General features: G+C 45.1%; 1 protein-coding gene across 1 annotated transcript; it reads right to left on the bottom strand.

The window, feature by feature from the left end:
- LOC131293057 (interaptin-like) lies at window positions 1-14,347 on the bottom strand. The gene is given in 19 exon segments (XM_058321137.1): window positions 1-105; window positions 185-275; window positions 528-925; window positions 984-1,115; window positions 1,187-1,379; window positions 1,443-1,771; window positions 1,845-2,168; window positions 2,236-2,352; window positions 2,417-2,566; window positions 6,461-6,592; window positions 6,676-6,759; window positions 7,768-7,842; window positions 8,250-8,312; window positions 8,394-8,498; window positions 8,589-8,843; window positions 11,674-12,336; window positions 12,821-13,006; window positions 13,205-13,744; window positions 14,108-14,347. Coding segments are annotated over 19 exon segments (4,182 nt in total).
- Window positions 14,348-17,914: the final 3,567 nt, after the last annotated feature.

Genomic DNA, 17,914 nt, shown 5'->3' with positions numbered 1-17,914 from the left:
CTAAGAATCGTTTGGAAACACTTCCTTCAGACCCTGGTGCCAGAACTTTCGTATCTGCTGCAGCTGATTACACGTAAGTTCTACTTTCTGTAACAACTCGTCCGACTGAAACAGGGAAACGAATGGAGATTGAATTACTTTTGGTTTTTTATACTTTATAACGTACGAAATATTCTTCACCAACCTCATTACAGTTGGGATCGCTGCTAGATCGAACCAGTTTGAACGCTTCCGGTGGGTAGAACGTTTGATGGAGTGGCGTGAGATTATAACTTCTACAAAAGAAAAGAAAATTGGATGGTTTACAAGTACTACAGCGTTTGCTTCTCCATATCCAAAAAGCATAACTCATAGAAAAACGTTTGTTTACCAAGATTTACGTAAAAAATTCCTAACGAATACAGGTTAGTCTTTATTAAAAACGAAAATTCCGTATTATCACGCATAGCTCCAAAAAACACACCACAAAAACGGTAAGTTACGATGGGTTTGTTCAATACCCCATCGTTTGCCTAAACATGCTTCACCTCCGATTGTCGTCGTAGGGCGAATGCTGCCGAGGAGGTTGCTGCTGTTGCGACTGCTGCTGATGCACGCGCCTTCCAAGGATTGTATTATCCCGATGGTACTCTTGCAATTTGCCGATCAGTTTGGCCCGGTCCTGATCGAGCATTTCGGTGCGCTTCTTTAGTCGAACAATCTCCTGGCTCAGCTGGGCCTCCCGCTCCTTCCACTCGGCGACACTTTTGCGCGTGAGCTCCTTCGTGGCCAGCGTTTGCTGCTTAAACTCCAGCAACTTTTTGGAGCTTTCCTTCAGTTGCTCAATCTCCTGCTGCCCGCGATGAAACTGCTTGCTAAGATCTTCATGAAAGCTTTTGAGCTGCTGATAGTTTTGGTTGAGTTGGCGGTGCATTTCTTCCAGTTCCTGTCATGAAAAATTGCATATTAGCAAACTGTAAATTAAGCGGCAACGTCATGCTCACCATCACACGGGATGATTTGAACGCCAGCTCATCCTGATTCGATTTGATCACCTCGCAAAGCGCACTCTGTTTTCCTTCAAACGTTGCCAACCGTTCTCGCAACCCTTGAGATTCGTCACGCAATGCATCGCGCTAGAAAGAAGAAAAATTGTGTGACCGTTGAATCCAGACCAGTATGAAGCAGGGATGGCAAACACACTCACATCACTAGAGATGTGTTCACTTTTCTCTCGTACACCGTCCATTTCCGCTCGCAGGCGATTCATTTGTCTTTCGTACTGTTGTAGCTGATTTTTCTGATCCATGGAACATCGCCTGACATTGCTGAGCTCCTCCATGCAACGTTTTTCGCAAGCCAACGCATCCTGACGCGCCCGTTCCAGGGCATCAGATAAACTAAAACATAACAACACAGTTATTGTTGTACCTTCCTAAAACAGAAACACCCATGCTACATACCTGACATTCTTTGCTTCCACTTCTACCAGCTGGTCCTGTTTTATGGCAAGTTTTCGGTTGACGTCACGCAGACTCTGCTGCAGACGCTCGATCAGCTCATCCTTCATATACCCCGACTGCTCCAGATTGCTATTACGGCCCTTAAACTCGCTCAGCTGCTCAATCAGGTCTGTCGTCTGTTCCGTCGCCTGTATCCGGTGGTTCACGTACTCTGTTTCGCGCTTTTTCCATTCTTCGATGCGCTGGGCGAGCTCTTCCTGGGCTCGGGTTGCTTCCAGTGTTTTCTGGGCCAACTGTTTCTGCAGCGAGTGAGAAAGTGGTGTCTTTGCCTGGAAGGAAAAGAAAACAGTACCATAATCATTCGAAAATATTCGGTGTGTTAAGCTCGCAATCGAGCCCTACCCTTTCTCGGGAACCTGGATTACTGTTTATGCCACACTTGCACATTCGCCGCTGCACCACGAGCTCCCCGGCGATGCGGTCCTTCTCCGATTTTAGGGCTACAAGTTTGTCCTCTTGCACGTTGCACCGATCCCGTAACTCTTCCAGCTCCTGCCTGGTCGTCGAAAGCTGATGCTGCGAGCCACCCAACTGTTGCTCGAGCTGGACTACGCTGTCCTGGTATGATTGAATCGTTTTCTGCAGCACACGATTGTGCTCGTCAAGCTTCAAGATGGTGGTCTGCAGCGTTGCCAATGCTTCTACCGTTTGTTCGTGCTGCTGACTCTGTAACACAATAGGACGAACAAATTTGCTAACCTTCCTACACGTGTTTCCTTGCGCATGTGCTTACCGTGTCCGAAGAACTGACCAGCTGATTGCTAAGCGATTCTATCTCTCGCCGCAATTGCTTCAGCTCGTTGGAATGCTTAGTACGCTGCTGGCTCATTTCTAGCTCATGGAGTCGCTCCTGGAATGTGCAATGGGCATTATCAGTAGCATTAGTCTTAATGTTTGGGTTTGTTTTGTTTTACCATCTCGGCACACTTTTCTCGGAAGAAGTTCAAATTTCCCAAATCTTGCTGCCTTGAAACTATCTCCCCTCGGACACCATTCATCTGATCCTGTAACTGTTTTACATCTTCCTTGAGCAAAGCGAATACACGTTGTTTCTGATCGTTCAGCTAAAAAATAAATGTTGAAAAAATATACATTACTTTTGCGGGATCTTATCATTGTTTGATCAAGCAGAATAAATTATAAAATTACAGATGTTAACAATGTGCATTCACCACCATATATACCCTATACTTTCAATAACTATCATTTTTCTGTATTGTTCTGTAAACTGCAGTTTTTAGCGGAATGTGAAAAAAAGAACGCGCCACACAATCCCACAGTGGTAACAAATCAATAAACTCAAATAATCATCACGTCACTGCTAGAAAACGGGAAAACAACCAAAACCACGCCAAACCCGACCAAACGGAACCGATTACACAAAATACCCACTCGCACGCCACGAATCGAAGGCGTAAATGACCCGGAAATGAAATACGAACGGTTCCTTTTACGACGATCCACTCGTTCCACAATTTTTACATCGTTTCCCAACCCACTAGGGTTCAGGACTATATTACTTTACTAAATAAAAAGCACGAGGGATCACAAAACCACCAGCGAAGGATTCTACCCGCTATACCGGCCGTTGTCTGTCGTGGTTTTTCGTCAAAGGAACCGGATATCATTCATCCATTGCACTGAAGCGACAGTGAGTCGTCTTTCTCGGGGTTTATTTTTCGTGGATTTCCTGTTCTAGGATTTTTTTTTCAACTAAATAATAATAAAATAAGCAAAAAATGAAAGGTTCAGTTAAATCTACTGGCTTTTGAATTTCTTTTTCGCAAAAATTTGTGAAAAATAAGATTTATTTAAACACTGAAAGAGGAAAACTTGGAGATTTTCAAATATACCATTATGTTGCATGTAACTAAATTCATTTGCAAAATGTTGATTTAAATGTGTTTAAATATTATTTAATTATTTTGCGGATTGTTAGCGGAACTAGCTTATCTACGGTAACCGTGCGACTCATTACCTCGAATCATCTATGGAGTCTACTGTACTCAGCCGAACGAAACTAAACAAACAAAATCAGTGGACACCGCGTGACGTGGTCCGGGGGCGTATAATGGCATTCCCGATTGTAATCGGTTTCGTTTGAATTAAGAAAAAGCAAAACACTCCGTGAAACAACTCCGATTGAGTAGTTGGTCGGTCGAATGTACCTAAAGGGTCCAGGTTAGCGTCCTTTTTCGTTGGTGTAGGTTAGGCACAGCATGCTTCGTTAAACTTCCCGCACAGCACATTACATTTACTAACGGACTTCGAGTGTACCTATACTAAAAGCTTTTGATCGCCTACTTGTTTTGCATCAAAGAAAAAACCTTATTCTTTGGATAAAACTTCTTTTAAAATGAATTCTTTAACTTACGCAGTACAGTTTTAAAAATGTTATTCAACTTAGATAAAGTTCTCAGACTTTACCCGTACTGGGCACACTGGCCACAGGATAGACCTTAATAATGTTACACTATTAAACGAACTTGCGCACCACCGGAAAAAAGTGTCCGTTCCCGACCGGAGTCAAACTAGTACTAAAAACGAACTCGCTCCATTCCCTGATCATTCTCGTGGCTGTGTCCTTTCGTCGTCGTCGTCGTCGTCGTCGTATGTTGTTGATGTTTTGCCCGGAATCCTGTTTGCCTCAGCTTGCCTTCATGCTCACACCCAAATGCACAAGATTTTTCCGACATCAGTGTTCGTGGTAGGTGTGTAAGAACAGAATAAGAATAGAAGAAACAAGAGGCTTAACATGGAATTCCGTGGTCTGAGCCTTAGCACCAATCCGTCAACATAACACACAACACCCCCGGTAGGAACAACGTGGGGTGGAAGAGTGTAGGATATGGTCACGACCACAGCAACAATGTAGCAATAAATCTAATTCCAATCGCAATCCGGGAACGCAGGACATTGCACCGGTGAGCGCGAAACCAACAACTCGAATGGAAGTCACGAAGTCCTGAACAAGAGCTCCCAGGGAGTACCTGGTGTAGCAGACGCTTTTCCAAAGTTGACCCAAAAACGAATGAATGAAGTGCATACGAGTCCTCCCACCTTCGCCTCGCAGCAAAACTCGTAGATTCCAGAGTGGAGATGAAATGCGCGTGCCTTTGTTTCGTGCCAACCAGGGGAAACCGTGCTGTAATGTTGGGCCCAGCACGTTTACTTTCAACCGGATTTTTTGAGTTGATAGACTGTCGCTCCCGATGCAACTTGCAAGGCACAACACACACCAGAGTCCGGAGGACACAAGCCACCCATCCACCCCCACCACCCGGGCTGAATTTCGCACTGTAAAGTCATGCGATAAGTTGTGCCAACTTACGTGGTAGAAGAGAAGTTATTAAAAAGTTATCATCATGTGTAGAGGAAAAGTTTTTCCATTACTTTTGTTAGCAAACAAACCGTAAGGCAAAGGTAATTGAATCGAAATTCCATTTGCCTTCAGGGGCAATAGTCGTCGACGATTGCTCCTTTTCCCGCTGGTGGAGCAACTTTTACTCTTATCCTGATCTAATCATTCCACCCAGTTTTCTAATAGTATCGAAAAAGATTAGGATAGTTTTCTGGTCGCGCAATTTTTTTTAGGTCAATGCTGCTTGGGCCTTCGGAATCATTAAATGAAAAGTTGAAATTTCAATTAAAACGGTAAAAATTCTACCGTCTGATTTGTATCAGCAAAAACGTCCATCGTGTGGGAACCATGTAACTCTCTTCCGTTCTTTCGCTCATTTTCTCTCTATCTCTTCTTTGCAGTTCGCAACACTTTTCGGTCCCAAGTACAGGTGTCGTAGTTAACGAATCTATTTCAATCCTGACAGGGACACAATTGGGGCGCAAGGTTTGCGTGCCTGGGAAGAGACCGTTTCTGCCACTGGCACCGCATTTGATGTTCACCTGCAACTCCACCTCTCTACTCTTTTTTTCCTATTTATTGCCTTTCAGTTTTTCAAGAAATTATAATTCATTTACCACCTGCTTTCTTCGGCTGTGAACCGATTCTGCAAAAGCGTACAGCCCTTTAGAGCTTTTCGAACGTGCTTCGTTCGGTGCTCGAGTCAAACCAGCCAAGAACGGACGGAGGAAAAGTGAAAGGCGCCATTTCCACCTCACCTCCATCACCAACCCAGCTTGTGTTGTAAACGAAAGGAAGTGTGTACGATTAAAATCTGATTATCCTTTGGCATGAACTCAGCGCGAAGGCGGGGTCACCAGGGCGAAACCAGACCCCGGTGGGCCTGGTGTTGATGGGTTATTTACCACGCAAAGGACATCACTTCGTCCATGGGAGGGGAAAAACTTGTACCAAGACGAAGTGGCGAAACCGCTCCGTGTAAGTTCGGCTCGTTGAGGAACCTTCCTCCTTTGCTTGCAATATCCTTCACAATCCGGAGCAACAAGCGATAAAACTTACACTTTCTTTCATTTCCCCCTCCGTGTAACGGTACCACCGTTTCACCTGTTCCATAGATGTTTTGCAGACTGAACTGAAGAAACAGGAAAGCTTGCAATCGATGAACGTCGGCAAACATACACTTTACTACCGTTCGCTGGCGTGGGTGTGTTGCTTTCCTAGCCTTCCCCTCGCTAAGGCTCTAGGCTGCAGCGCCGCAGGACGACATTTACGATCGAATCGTTAGGTGCGCCAAAATTCAAACATCTTGCCAACCCATAAAACCGTGCCGAAGCGTCGATAGAATATGATTTCTCAATCGTCAAACAGTTGCACCATTGTGTCAACGCGATACTTTGGCCAAAGTGTCGAACGAAAAACAGGGGGGTGGAGGACACAAATCATGCAGTAATTTCTTCCGGCAGTGGTTTTACCCTGTAACGAGCAAACGGGCGCATTGACATAGAACCTACTCCTTGATAAATGGGTTTTACTGCAACGCGTTAGTGGCTTAAGAGAAAAAATATATATACAAAGCAGTAACACTAGGATGTCTCACCTCCTGCCGGATGTCGACGGCATCGGATATGTCCTTCAAGTCGGCAAACTCGCGGCTCAGGTCAGCCAGCTGACAACGCAGCTGCAGATTGGAGTCACGGTACTGGTCCAGCTCGTTGTCCTTGGCCACGTTCTGTCGGTCCAATATTAGTTTCCATTAGTACACACACGCTGTCTGGCGCGTGAAGTTTAACTTAACCCGTCCGACCTACATACCTCTTTAAATGCGTCGTTTAGCTGTTCACTTAGTAGGATAACTTCCAGTTGAAGATTCTCCACCAGTTCGTGAAGAACATTTACCTATTGCAAGAAATCAGCATTAATTTAAAGATCAAAAAAGTGAAGTGCAATTTAAGGCACCGCTAGTTTTCTCCCACTTTTGGAGGCTTTCGTTAACAAATACCGCCGTAAAACTTACCAAACTGGTTTTGAAAACTGAGAATATTAATATTTTAACCATGATAAAATAAAAGTTGTTCAACAGTTAATAGGATTAGTACGCTATCAATCTGGTAAATAATTTATTACGGCAATTGAAACGGAAATTGAAAAAGAACAAAATTGAGAACACGTGTATATAAGTAATGATGAAGTACGCACTCAACGAAACGTATTGCGCATAAAATTATGGCGTAGAAGTCAACAATATTTCAAGAAAACTGGATTGTAAATTATCTCTCTACCTAACGCTAAAAGATAACGATTAACAAAATGCTATTCGCGATAAGTATAGGACACCCGTAACGGGACCCGAAGTCGTATAATACTACTGTCTCCAAAATGTCTTACTCGCAAAGAAAAAAAAACAAAAAAAAGTTTCCTTAGTTCCTAGGGAAATAATCGTCACAGCAAAAAGTCAACAAGATATTCCACGGGTCAAGCGCGTGTGAATGAGGCAAGGTTGGTTTTTTGGCGTTTTTGGAAAACGGGGGAAAAAATCAAAACGATCCGTTTCCTTTACGCGTCGAAGCCACTGAACAGCGCGCGTCCAATCGCGGTCCAATAGTCGGTGGCCCCAGTGTTGCTACTTCCCGTCGCGGGACTGGCAGAAGCGTTACTATTCGTTGCGCCGGAAGGAGGACTGTTAGTAGTGGCAGCTGGGGAGTTAGTGGTGGCAGAGATTGAGGTCGTTTGTGGTAGCAGCTGTGGGTGCACACTACTATTGGGGGTTCTTTCGAAGACGGCGGCATCATGCTCCTTGCCGCTACTGTTCGGCCAAATGCTTTGATGGCCGATACGGTGCGCCGCATGCGACGACGACGACGGCGCCGCCGGTTGGCTGTAACGGAGGCCGGAAAATAAACTCACTGATGAGCTGCCGTTGCGTTTCGTTTCCTCGAGGGCAACGCGCAGGTTGGAGATGGTGACGAGTTGGTTTTTACACTGGATAAGGCAGTCGGTCGTGTAGCGTGGGGGTAAAATATATACGAAAACAAAAAAAATACATTAGACTTAAATTGAACAGAACCAAGCATCACTACAAAGATCCAGCACAAATTCACCAATTTGTAAAACCAAAGAAAACCAATAATAATCTCATTCCTCTCGGTCGTTCTTGAAACCATAATTAAACGCAAGCCGGGAAAGGCGGAAAAGCGGAAAGATAATAAACTTCCATCAACAAGCCCGTTGCAGTTTGCTCAACCGATTCCCTCAACGATCGTGCGCAATAGGTGCCCGTTTGTCCCGCAGCTTGCGCAGCTTCATTTGTCTACAACGACGCAAACGGCAGCGACGTAGGAAAAGTTCCCGTTCGCGGATGAAAAATATTCAACCTCAAGCGCACCTACCTCGTCCTCGATGATTATCTTTTCCTCGCTGGTCTTCTGCAAATTATCCCGGTACTGTTGCAGCTGTCGGAAAATGAAAGAAGAAAAACGATCTCACTAACTATACAACACACATACAAGCGAAACGTGCAAAAAAACCCCTACCGTTTCCTTCAGATCCTCCACGTGCTGCACAAGCTTCGACTTTTCCATGTTCAGCATCGCAATGATCCGGCCTTGATCGTCCGCCGTTTCTTCCAGTGCGGTGATCTGTTGTTGATACGATATAAAGAAATAGAGCGGTGCAATTTACTTTTCCCTTCCGTTGCGTGTGGGTTTTCATTCCTATATCAACCGTACCTTTTTCTGGAGGGTCAGCTTTTCGTCATCGATCGACTCTTGGCGTGCCCGGCACAGGCCAAGCTGGCGCTCTCGGTTGCCCAATTCCTGTTGGAGTCGTTCTAGCTCGGCATGACGATCGCGCAGTACCAGATCCTTCGATTCGATCTCCTTCTTCAAATCGTCGATCAGACCCTGCAGCGTACAGCCTTCGTCCAGGCCCAACGACAGCGAGCTGAGCGATTCACTGGCACTGTTGTTGCTGTCCTTTCCTAGCTGGAAGACAGTCATGATGTGATGTCTTGTCTTAGCTTGTTTGAGAACGATTAACTACACCCAACTGCACACTCTTCACAAAGCCAATACACACAACAGATTGTATTAATTTAAACACACTGTCCATTCACAGACAATCTACATGAATTCGACCCCCTTAATGAATCCACTACCGCACGAGATCGTATGGAAATTGGATGCTGCGCAAAACCGTGTGTTCAATGTTCATAAATGCAAGCCCCGAGAAACCGTCACGATACACGAAACGCACGAACATACCGTCGAGAGATCCGCGAACTAACTAAATCAAGCGCATCTCAGAGATGCAAAGGACCCACACCCAGTTTGAAGTGAAAGGCAAAGCGGAGAGAGCATACAGAGAGCCAAATGGATGGAAAGGAGATACTGACCGGCAAAAATAATACTAGACAACCGGGCGGAGGAGAATCCCTGCACGTTTTCTTGCTAGGGTGAAACGAAAAGTACCTGGCAAAGATCCTGCACAAGGGGGCTACTTGAAATTCTACAGATTTAGAAACAACGAAGACCTATTACAGTACCTTTTCCCTGAGCGCCATTCCCGACCGACAGATGCAACGGGGAGCATTATATCGCACGGACTACGCCTAGTTCTAGTTAGAAGCGAACGGGAGGGTGGCTATTTTTGAACACCCAGCGGCACAGTTCTTTCAATCTGTCCCCTCAAAAGAGTAGAAATCGTAGGTAGTCTGTGTTCCTCACGCCCAAAGCAAAAGTGCATCTCAAACCTCTTTCCACCATGCTCTGTACTACGATCGTGCACGATCTCTTCTTCCACATTGAGTGGACCATTACTCTACACGCACCGCACGGCGTAGGTGTTGATGGTCTCCTCTAGCACCCCGAACGGTTGATGCCGGTATGACATCCCACGGATTCGTTTACAAACAACGCCATCGGACTGCTCACACCCTTTCTTCAGCCACACGCGCAATGCAATAAAATGTCTTCGTGTTTGAAACTCGCAAGCAGGAACTGAGGCCCTCTCGAGCGTACGGTTCCACATCCCGGACCTCTTAAGTGATCGATGTTCGTGCTCGCTCTGGAACCACTCGGGGAATCGTATGGGGGTGTACGCAGTCGTAGACTGCACGTTCTTAAAATAACTAACCATGTTTCGATTGGAAAAAGAAACGAAGATCTAATATCCCTTGATTCCTTCACCTTACCGGCGAGACAGGCAAGTACGCACACAGGAGGATGCGAGCACGGAATATGCTGGTTAATTGACTATTAGCTCCCGATTTCCCGGTCTGTCGGCATTTGGTAGGCGCTCGAGAAGCTGCTCGGAAAAGAATCGTGCTAATGCAACACACCGTAAACTTCGATCGATCTCTCATCGATCTCACCCTTGACTACGGACTACGGAACTCTTGCCAGAATTTCGAGAACGTGCATAGATCAATCATGACTCACTACGTTTATCCCAGGGCAATGATGTTCGACGTGAAAATAGGTAGAAGCGCCAGAGCTACGACCAACGGTTGAAAAGAACCACCCAACGACATCTGGCGAAGCTGTTTAAAAGAGGAAATATTTAGCGTCGAATGTGCTGCACAAACAAAATAAACATCCAAACGTTGAATAATAGGCTTAGCCGTTTCTACACAGAATTACCGCGAAGGAAGTTCCTCGCGTTGTTACAATTACACGCAAATATGGCTTCCACTAACCGTGTCCTATCAGCCGATTAACAATCCAAGGTGAAATATTTAACACCACCTTTTACGTACCACCGGGACCCTGGACTCCTAGTGAGCACGTCAGGGCTGTGCAAATTCTCCGCCCGCTCCGCCAATCAGTCCGTAAAAGTCGAAACCATTCAAATAGCTCTACCAGTACCAGTCCATTATGCCCTAAATAGTACTAATTACTAAACATACAACAACCGTACAATAAAGCTGGTAAATTAACACTCGTTTACCCCGACCCCCGCTGGACGGACGAAAGAGGTGGTGGGATACAAAGAGGACTGTATAAATAGCCACTTCCACCGGTGTCCGCGCGGTTTACCTACATACAAATAACTTCAACACCGTCGTGGGAGGATTCAGCAACGGCGTTTGGAGTACGCAAAACACCACGTACGATGGAAGACAACACATTGAGCAACGAACAGGAAGCAGGGAGGGAGTTCAAAAAGGAACAGAACTGTAGACGCTCGACCGTGTGTCTGTGTTCCAAAATAGACGGTTGTCACTGCGCCATCCCGTGGAGATGTGCATCTCGTGCCGCCACCGCAAAGGCAGTCACCAGCGCAGTCAAACGAGTTAGAATTAACTAGTCGTTCGGTGAAGTCGGAAAAAGGCGAGAAGTAGAAACTGGGTTAACATGGACCACCGCCCGTATTGCTTCCGTTGGGTGCGATGGGTCTCCTCAGCCTTCACCTGAACAAGAATTTTTCACCCATTCACTTCCCCGGCAGCTCCATAATGTACCAACTCCAGAGCCCGTCTCCGTGCACTGCTTGCCGTAATTACTCCAATCCGCAAGTGGTCTACAAAAATAGCTGCCCAAAAAAGGGCGTTCCATCGGGAGCTGTAAGCATACGACGGCTGAGAGATTAATCACCATAGAAGAAGGAAATCGAAGTGGCAAAATGTTTACTTCGAATAGAGGTGATGAAAGGCGCCTGTTTACTTGAACTAAGGCACCGGGTCAAATGTTGGCTTGATAACCAGCCTACTAAGCTAATAAATTTTCATAGGAGTACGTGTATCGTACAACTTTTTTTTAACAGTGTGTTGAACTAGACCCAAAACAAATTAAACTTGTTTACATCATCACTTACCATACGTTTTAATTGTACCACAACTTCCTGATACAAATCCGCTTCCATACTCTGCTCCCGGTGGCCTTCAACGTTGGGTTGTATTTCGCTACAGTTTTCCAGCCGCGATATGCTGGTACTGCCGATGCCTTCGTCCTGCTCCAACGCACAAACCTGATGCTCGGACAATCGGCGACACAGCATCTCACAGCGAGCCCGTAGCGCTTCGATCAGCTCGTCGTCATCTTCGTATCTAAAGGAGCCCCCCGATAGCTCCTGCTCTTCGCCACAGAATTTACCGGTAGTTTGCAGCAACTCCTCGCAGGCTCCCCGTAGCCCCAGCAGAGCTTTTATCATATCGGCGCACTGCCAATCACTACCGTCGTTCATCGGTAGCGAAGCCCGATGATTTCCGTGGACCCTTTTGTAGTCCTGCAATTGTGCTCGCAACTCGGCCAGTTCCTGTTTCAGTGTCCGTACGTATTCCGATTCGGTCTCACTGTGCTGTTCGATCGTACTGATACCATCGAGGAGCGGTTGAGATACGCGTCCCGAGAGGAGCGTTGTGTCTTCTTTTGACGCTTGAGTCTCAGTCGAATAAAAGGAGGAGTCCGATACCACTTGGCATGCTTCCTTACATGGATCCTGTTCATTTTCTTCAGTGGTGGAATGTGAATTGAAGTTCTTGAAAAAAGATATACAATAAAGTCAATGAGTCAATGAGTCAAAAGTAATTATTTGCGGGAGCATTGAGTATCAAGCCCAGGTACACTATTTTGTTTTCTCAAAGCAGATACACAAACTTAAAAACTATTTTATTCAGCAGCCATTGTTAGTACACCTTTTCACTGAAATTTTCGCAATTATGTGTTAAATCCCTGCCACCACCGCAAACAATGCATTCTTCTTTAGCCAAAAAGATTCTAGTGCGTCCTCATTCCAATAAACATCACCAGAACTAATCCACAACACGGCCCTCGTTCCTACAAGCAGAACAGGTAAAGCTTTCCACACTCCAACGGCTTTCATCGTCGTACAGTTCGGAAAACAATGATGCACTCTCTAAGGACTGAACAAAAATAGTGTTTATCAGGTAACACTGGTGCATAATTAAATCTACAACCACCACCACACCAACCCAAAAGTCCAATCGAAAGGAAATCGATACCTCGGTCAGTACTTTAATTTCGTGCCGCTGCTGGGAGATCACCTGATCCCGGAAGTAAATGGCTGTGTTGGCCTGCCGCAGCTTGTCCTCCTGCTCTTTTAACTTCTTCCGCAAAAACGTTATCTTATCGTGGTGATCGGTGATCTCCGAAATAAGGCTCTTATTGTCGGTCGTGGCCGCTGCGGACTAGTTGTTTTAAGAAGATACATATCGAGAACACGTAGAAAACATGTATGAAATGAGCAAACATTGCCAACTTTGGGGTACGAGCTTCCATTCGTTTGTTCACATCGGAACGCAAATGAATTCGCATCAAAATTTACCATCATTGAAAAACAAACAAGTAAACAATGGGGAAAAACTTCCCCGCGGAACAAAAGTTACCGTTTTTGCCTTCAGAAGTTGATCGTCCAAGGAGGTGATCTGATGACGCAGAATGTTTATCTCTTTGCGTTTATCATCTAGCTGATTTTCCCGCGTTTTGGTCATGCTACGCAACTGATCCACCAGAGCGCAGCTATCGCCCAGCTCTTTCCGCAATTCTTCGATTTGCCTTAAAGAAACAAATTCAAAGACTGGTTGTTAGTACATGTTAATCATAGAGTCGATTGTGGCGTTCGCTTACCGTGACTTGATGTCCAGTTCCTGCAGGAGCATCTGATCAGTGGTCGGCACGATCGGATAGTTTGAGGAGAGCTCGAGAGAAATAATTTCTTCTCCAGCAGCCGGCGTCGTAGCGAGCGCAGTTGTGTTTTCCACGCGCTTCAGCCGGATATCCGGACCGAAACGTACCAGATCCTTGAGGTAGGCGGCTCGCATCAGTGCCATCCGCTCCATGCAGGTGTCTTGCATTTCGCGCAACGACTGAACGAGCTCAGTGTTGAGCGACCGTAGACTGTTGACCCAGTCGTTGTAGATGCGGATCTACTAGCACGATGTGCATGATGAAAGTTAACACCATCATCGGCGTCACCCGTAGGAACGAAAGAAAAATGAAAATGGTGTATAAATTAGTAGGCTGTTGCACTTGCACACACATCTTCGGATCCCTTCTTAGGTTTCATAAATGCAACGCGTTGCCACGTGCCCATTCTTTGGTCACAAAGGATACAAACAATTAAAAAACCAAGTCTTACTACCCCGGGAGTAGGAGGGTAGGGAAAAGACTCGACGACGACAGCCAGCCGATTCTAATGCAGCGCAAACAAGGCCCTTGCGTACGGTGTGACGAGGGTGACCTTCGAGGCGCGTGCGTCGCGTACGCGTGCTCTGAGGTTCTGAACTTACCTTGAACGGCTCGTCCATCTCCTCGCTTTCGGCCAACTGGATCTGCTTGGCGAACTGTTCGTTCAGCTGGTCCAGCAACTGGGGGTTCAGCGAGGCTTCGTCCATCTGGTCGGGCAGAATGGTCCCCTCGATCGGCGGTGAACCTTTTTCGGTCGATCGAAACTTCGCGCCATCCACCGTCTCCGGTGATCTCTCCGCAGTCACCGCGGTCTTTTTATCGCCGTCACCTCCTGCGTCCATTGCAGACACCGCAGGTGGTACTCCGCGAGGCCTTCGCACCGATCCCGACCCACAGGGTTACTAAGCCTCTCGAGCGAACGAATATGAAGGCACACGAAGCAGTGATCTTCACTATCCCGCGGTCTGCTGGCAACAAAATACGACACGGTTTGTTCCAGCAACTGCCACCACTCTCGTTTGTTCAGTCACCAGCAGCAGCAGCAACAACACTTTTTTTCTACGATTTCGATCACTTTGATACCGACATCAAACGTAGGCTCCCCACCTCAAAGGCGATGTGTCGGCTGTGCGACGCTGTCTACTTTGTTTACGTCTGCGTAGCAGTCGTCAGTAGTGTTGGCAGAGTCGGGATTCGGAAGATCCGAGGATTCGATCCCTTGGCAGATTCTAAAGGAATGGATCCCATTTAATGGACTTGGAAATGGAAAATCAAATAAATAATTTATTGTGATACGTTCTGGAACCTTCATCAACATCTACTACTTATAGTGGAAGGCTAGAGCATACCACAGGATATTTATTGCTATAGTACCTTTACGACGATCTATAAAGTTTATGGCCTTATCACACTGGTCACCAATGGTGGCATGGAAAAAGCACTGGATTGTCAAACGACCATCGAAAACGAATGACATTGGAGTGGCTGGGGGTCCGTTGGTGAATGAGCTTGCCCGTATCACCGAGCTGTCATTGTATGGAGTTTGGTGTATCTGGCATGTTAAGCTTGATTTGAAAGTGATTCATGTTTTTTAATTTTATTAATAATCAATTATAAGCATAATAAGATTATAAAATTTCGGTATTTTAATCTTAAACTGCCGAAAACCGCATGAACCGAAAGTGAATTATATAAACTCCCACTCCCAGGTGGCCTGCCTTATCACACTACCAAGACGCACCAGTATGTCAAACTGGATGCCAAAACCAAATTTTGACAGTTCGGTGGCTTTGCAAAGCCACCATTGGTGACCAGTGTGATAAGGCCATTACACGACCAACAATTCCGCTAGAGTTTGCAAACTTGTAAAAGTTCACTATCAACACGAAAAAAGATGTTGGTAAGAATTACTCAACCTCAGCATACATTCAAACTAACGGCAAGATGCACCGGTGGGTATCGGTACATTTGTAGTTGAATTAAGCAATTTAGAACAAAATTAAGTAATAAAATATGTCCACTTGCATGTCTAATACATCCTATATGAGTTTCGGCTCTGCCATAAGATTTAACAGGGATGTTTTCCCTACTATACCTGATAAAAAAACATAAAACTATACCTGAAGTGATGTAAGATTTTTCTACGCTAGTTTAAGCTATAACAAACACAATTTGGTTTCAAAAAGTCATTGATAACGTACCTCAATATGTAACTTAACGAATACTGATCTTAATTGGATTAATAATCGTTGCATTGTAGTTCTGGAGACAAAACATAAAACATTCTCATACGGGGGCAATATGCACCGGCTTATGTGGATCAGAATTCACTGCTCCAAATTTTGGACAAACTCATTCAGTATGGCATTGTCTCAACTAAAGTAACTCAAATCTGCACGTATTTGCAACCCGCTGCACGTAAGCTGCAACCGAAACTCACAAGAAAAGCATATCCATCTTGAATACTTTGTTATTCAGGTTCGAATGGAGAAAGTAACCGATCGAGCTTCGAATGTTATTATACAAATTTCTAGCGTATTCTAGTACACTGTATCTAACACTGTTACACTAACCGCTTATGAAAAATTACTCCGTTCTTTCCGAATTAAACAAATCAACAGAGACGTAGAGAACTTTCCTTTCAGCCGTTATTTTCGCATATAACTTTTTTTATTGGTATTTTCTTCTTTTTTGCTTTGTTACTTTACGTTCCTTTCCCACGCTAGTCACCAAAGTCACGTAAATCTTTCTAATCCCACTTGACGACGGCCCACAGTTAAATTGTTTTTTTTTGCTTCATCTTTTCTGTTAATGTGCATCGTCTCATTTGGGCCGCGAATGAACTGTGCCGCGTATTTCTTGGCGCCGTGGCGCCCTCGCCCTAATAAGTAAATTATTTAATCATTCCTTCAGTTACGTTACACATTAGGTATTAGCTGAAGTGGAACAGTAGTTTTCCTCCCCCGGTAAGTCAATCAGTTGCATTGAGTTTCACTACTTCTGCTGCTGCTCCTCTACCCGCCGTCCTCCGCGGGGCTAGAAGGTGTAACAAAAAGGACTCGATGGCGATCAGTCTAGGATCGCTAACTTTTTGTTAAGCATATCGGTGAGGGAGTAGCCGCCGGCGTTAGTTGAGGCAAACCGTTTGGTGTAAGCCTATCGCGCGTGATGGTTGTATCGTGGGAAGGAACCGCGATTGAAAGGAGGACAGGAGGAGTACGAGAAGAGAACGGAGTCAAAGGAATATCAACACGTAAAATTTCATTTCTTAAAAACAATCCTAGCTTTGTCTTGCTTAAAAACTACACTCTCTTTACAGGCAATGCACTGCTTTCTTGTTTGCATAAGGAGCTGTTGCTGCCCCAAACACTGCATATGCATTCTAGCGGGAGAGTTGTCTGAGTACCAGGAGTCCATCTTTTGCCAGACGCAGGTTTATATTGTTTGGCATACACTCCCGTGCGAGCATCTTCGTATTACCACAAATGCCCACATTGAATCTATTCCCTCAATCAAGCTGATTTGAGAAGGCATAACACAGAGAACGAAAGATCAGTTGGGTTTCGTCGGGTATTAGATGTTAAAATCCAAAGATATGATAAAAAATGTAATCATAATTTTTAAGGTAGCATGGAAGCTATTTCTAAACCATTTACATTTGACATCGCACCGGTAAACCCTCAATGTGTTGTCATGTACGGATCTGCCAGCGGATCGTTCGAAAGAAAGAGCCCGATCTCTCAACCGGAGTCGACAGTGGAGGGCTGAGGTGGTGGTTGTGGAACAGGACAAAAAAAAACAAAATTCACTACTTACTGCACAAAAGAGATAAAACAAAAAAAAACACTAGCGAATTAATAGTATTAAAAGGGATGCAAAATACTACACAGAACGACAGTCGAACATAAATATATAAACTCCGAGGAGGGGGGCCATAAGTAAAATTGCTACGATCACACTTTGCTGTAGTTGTACCCTTCAACACGCAATGCTGGGGTGTGTATGGGCCACACCGTTTGTCTGTTTGTTTGTTTGTTTTATTATGAGCTTTGACAAATTCAACTCGGAGGAGCAAGTTACGCATAGTTTCCGTTTCATATTGATATCTTGTGGGCAATGTTTCATTGTTCACATTATTCCAGCTGAGTTCATGAATCCCCGCTTTCATTCTTGCCAAAGCAACTTATAATTGCGGTACAATAAACGATTTTTAAAAAAACACACACACATCTTGTTCCGCTTTAACAAGGAAGATAACTACAAAAATGAAGGGGGCAATCTGACGAGAGAGCACGGCTCCCATCCGCCTCCCAGAGTATATGTTGAACACTTACGGAAAATCGTGTCAATCATCTTAGTTTTTCACTTTTTGCTGGATAATTTTACAGAGGATAATGAAAACGGCCAGC

The sequence above is a fragment of the Anopheles ziemanni genome, chromosome 2 (genome assembly GCF_943734765.1).
Source record: "Anopheles ziemanni chromosome 2, idAnoZiCoDA_A2_x.2, whole genome shotgun sequence".
Classification (NCBI taxonomy): Eukaryota; Metazoa; Arthropoda; class Insecta; order Diptera; family Culicidae; genus Anopheles; species Anopheles ziemanni.
The sequence above is the reverse complement of the archived record's forward strand: the minus strand, read 5'-3'. Positions and strand labels throughout refer to the sequence as shown.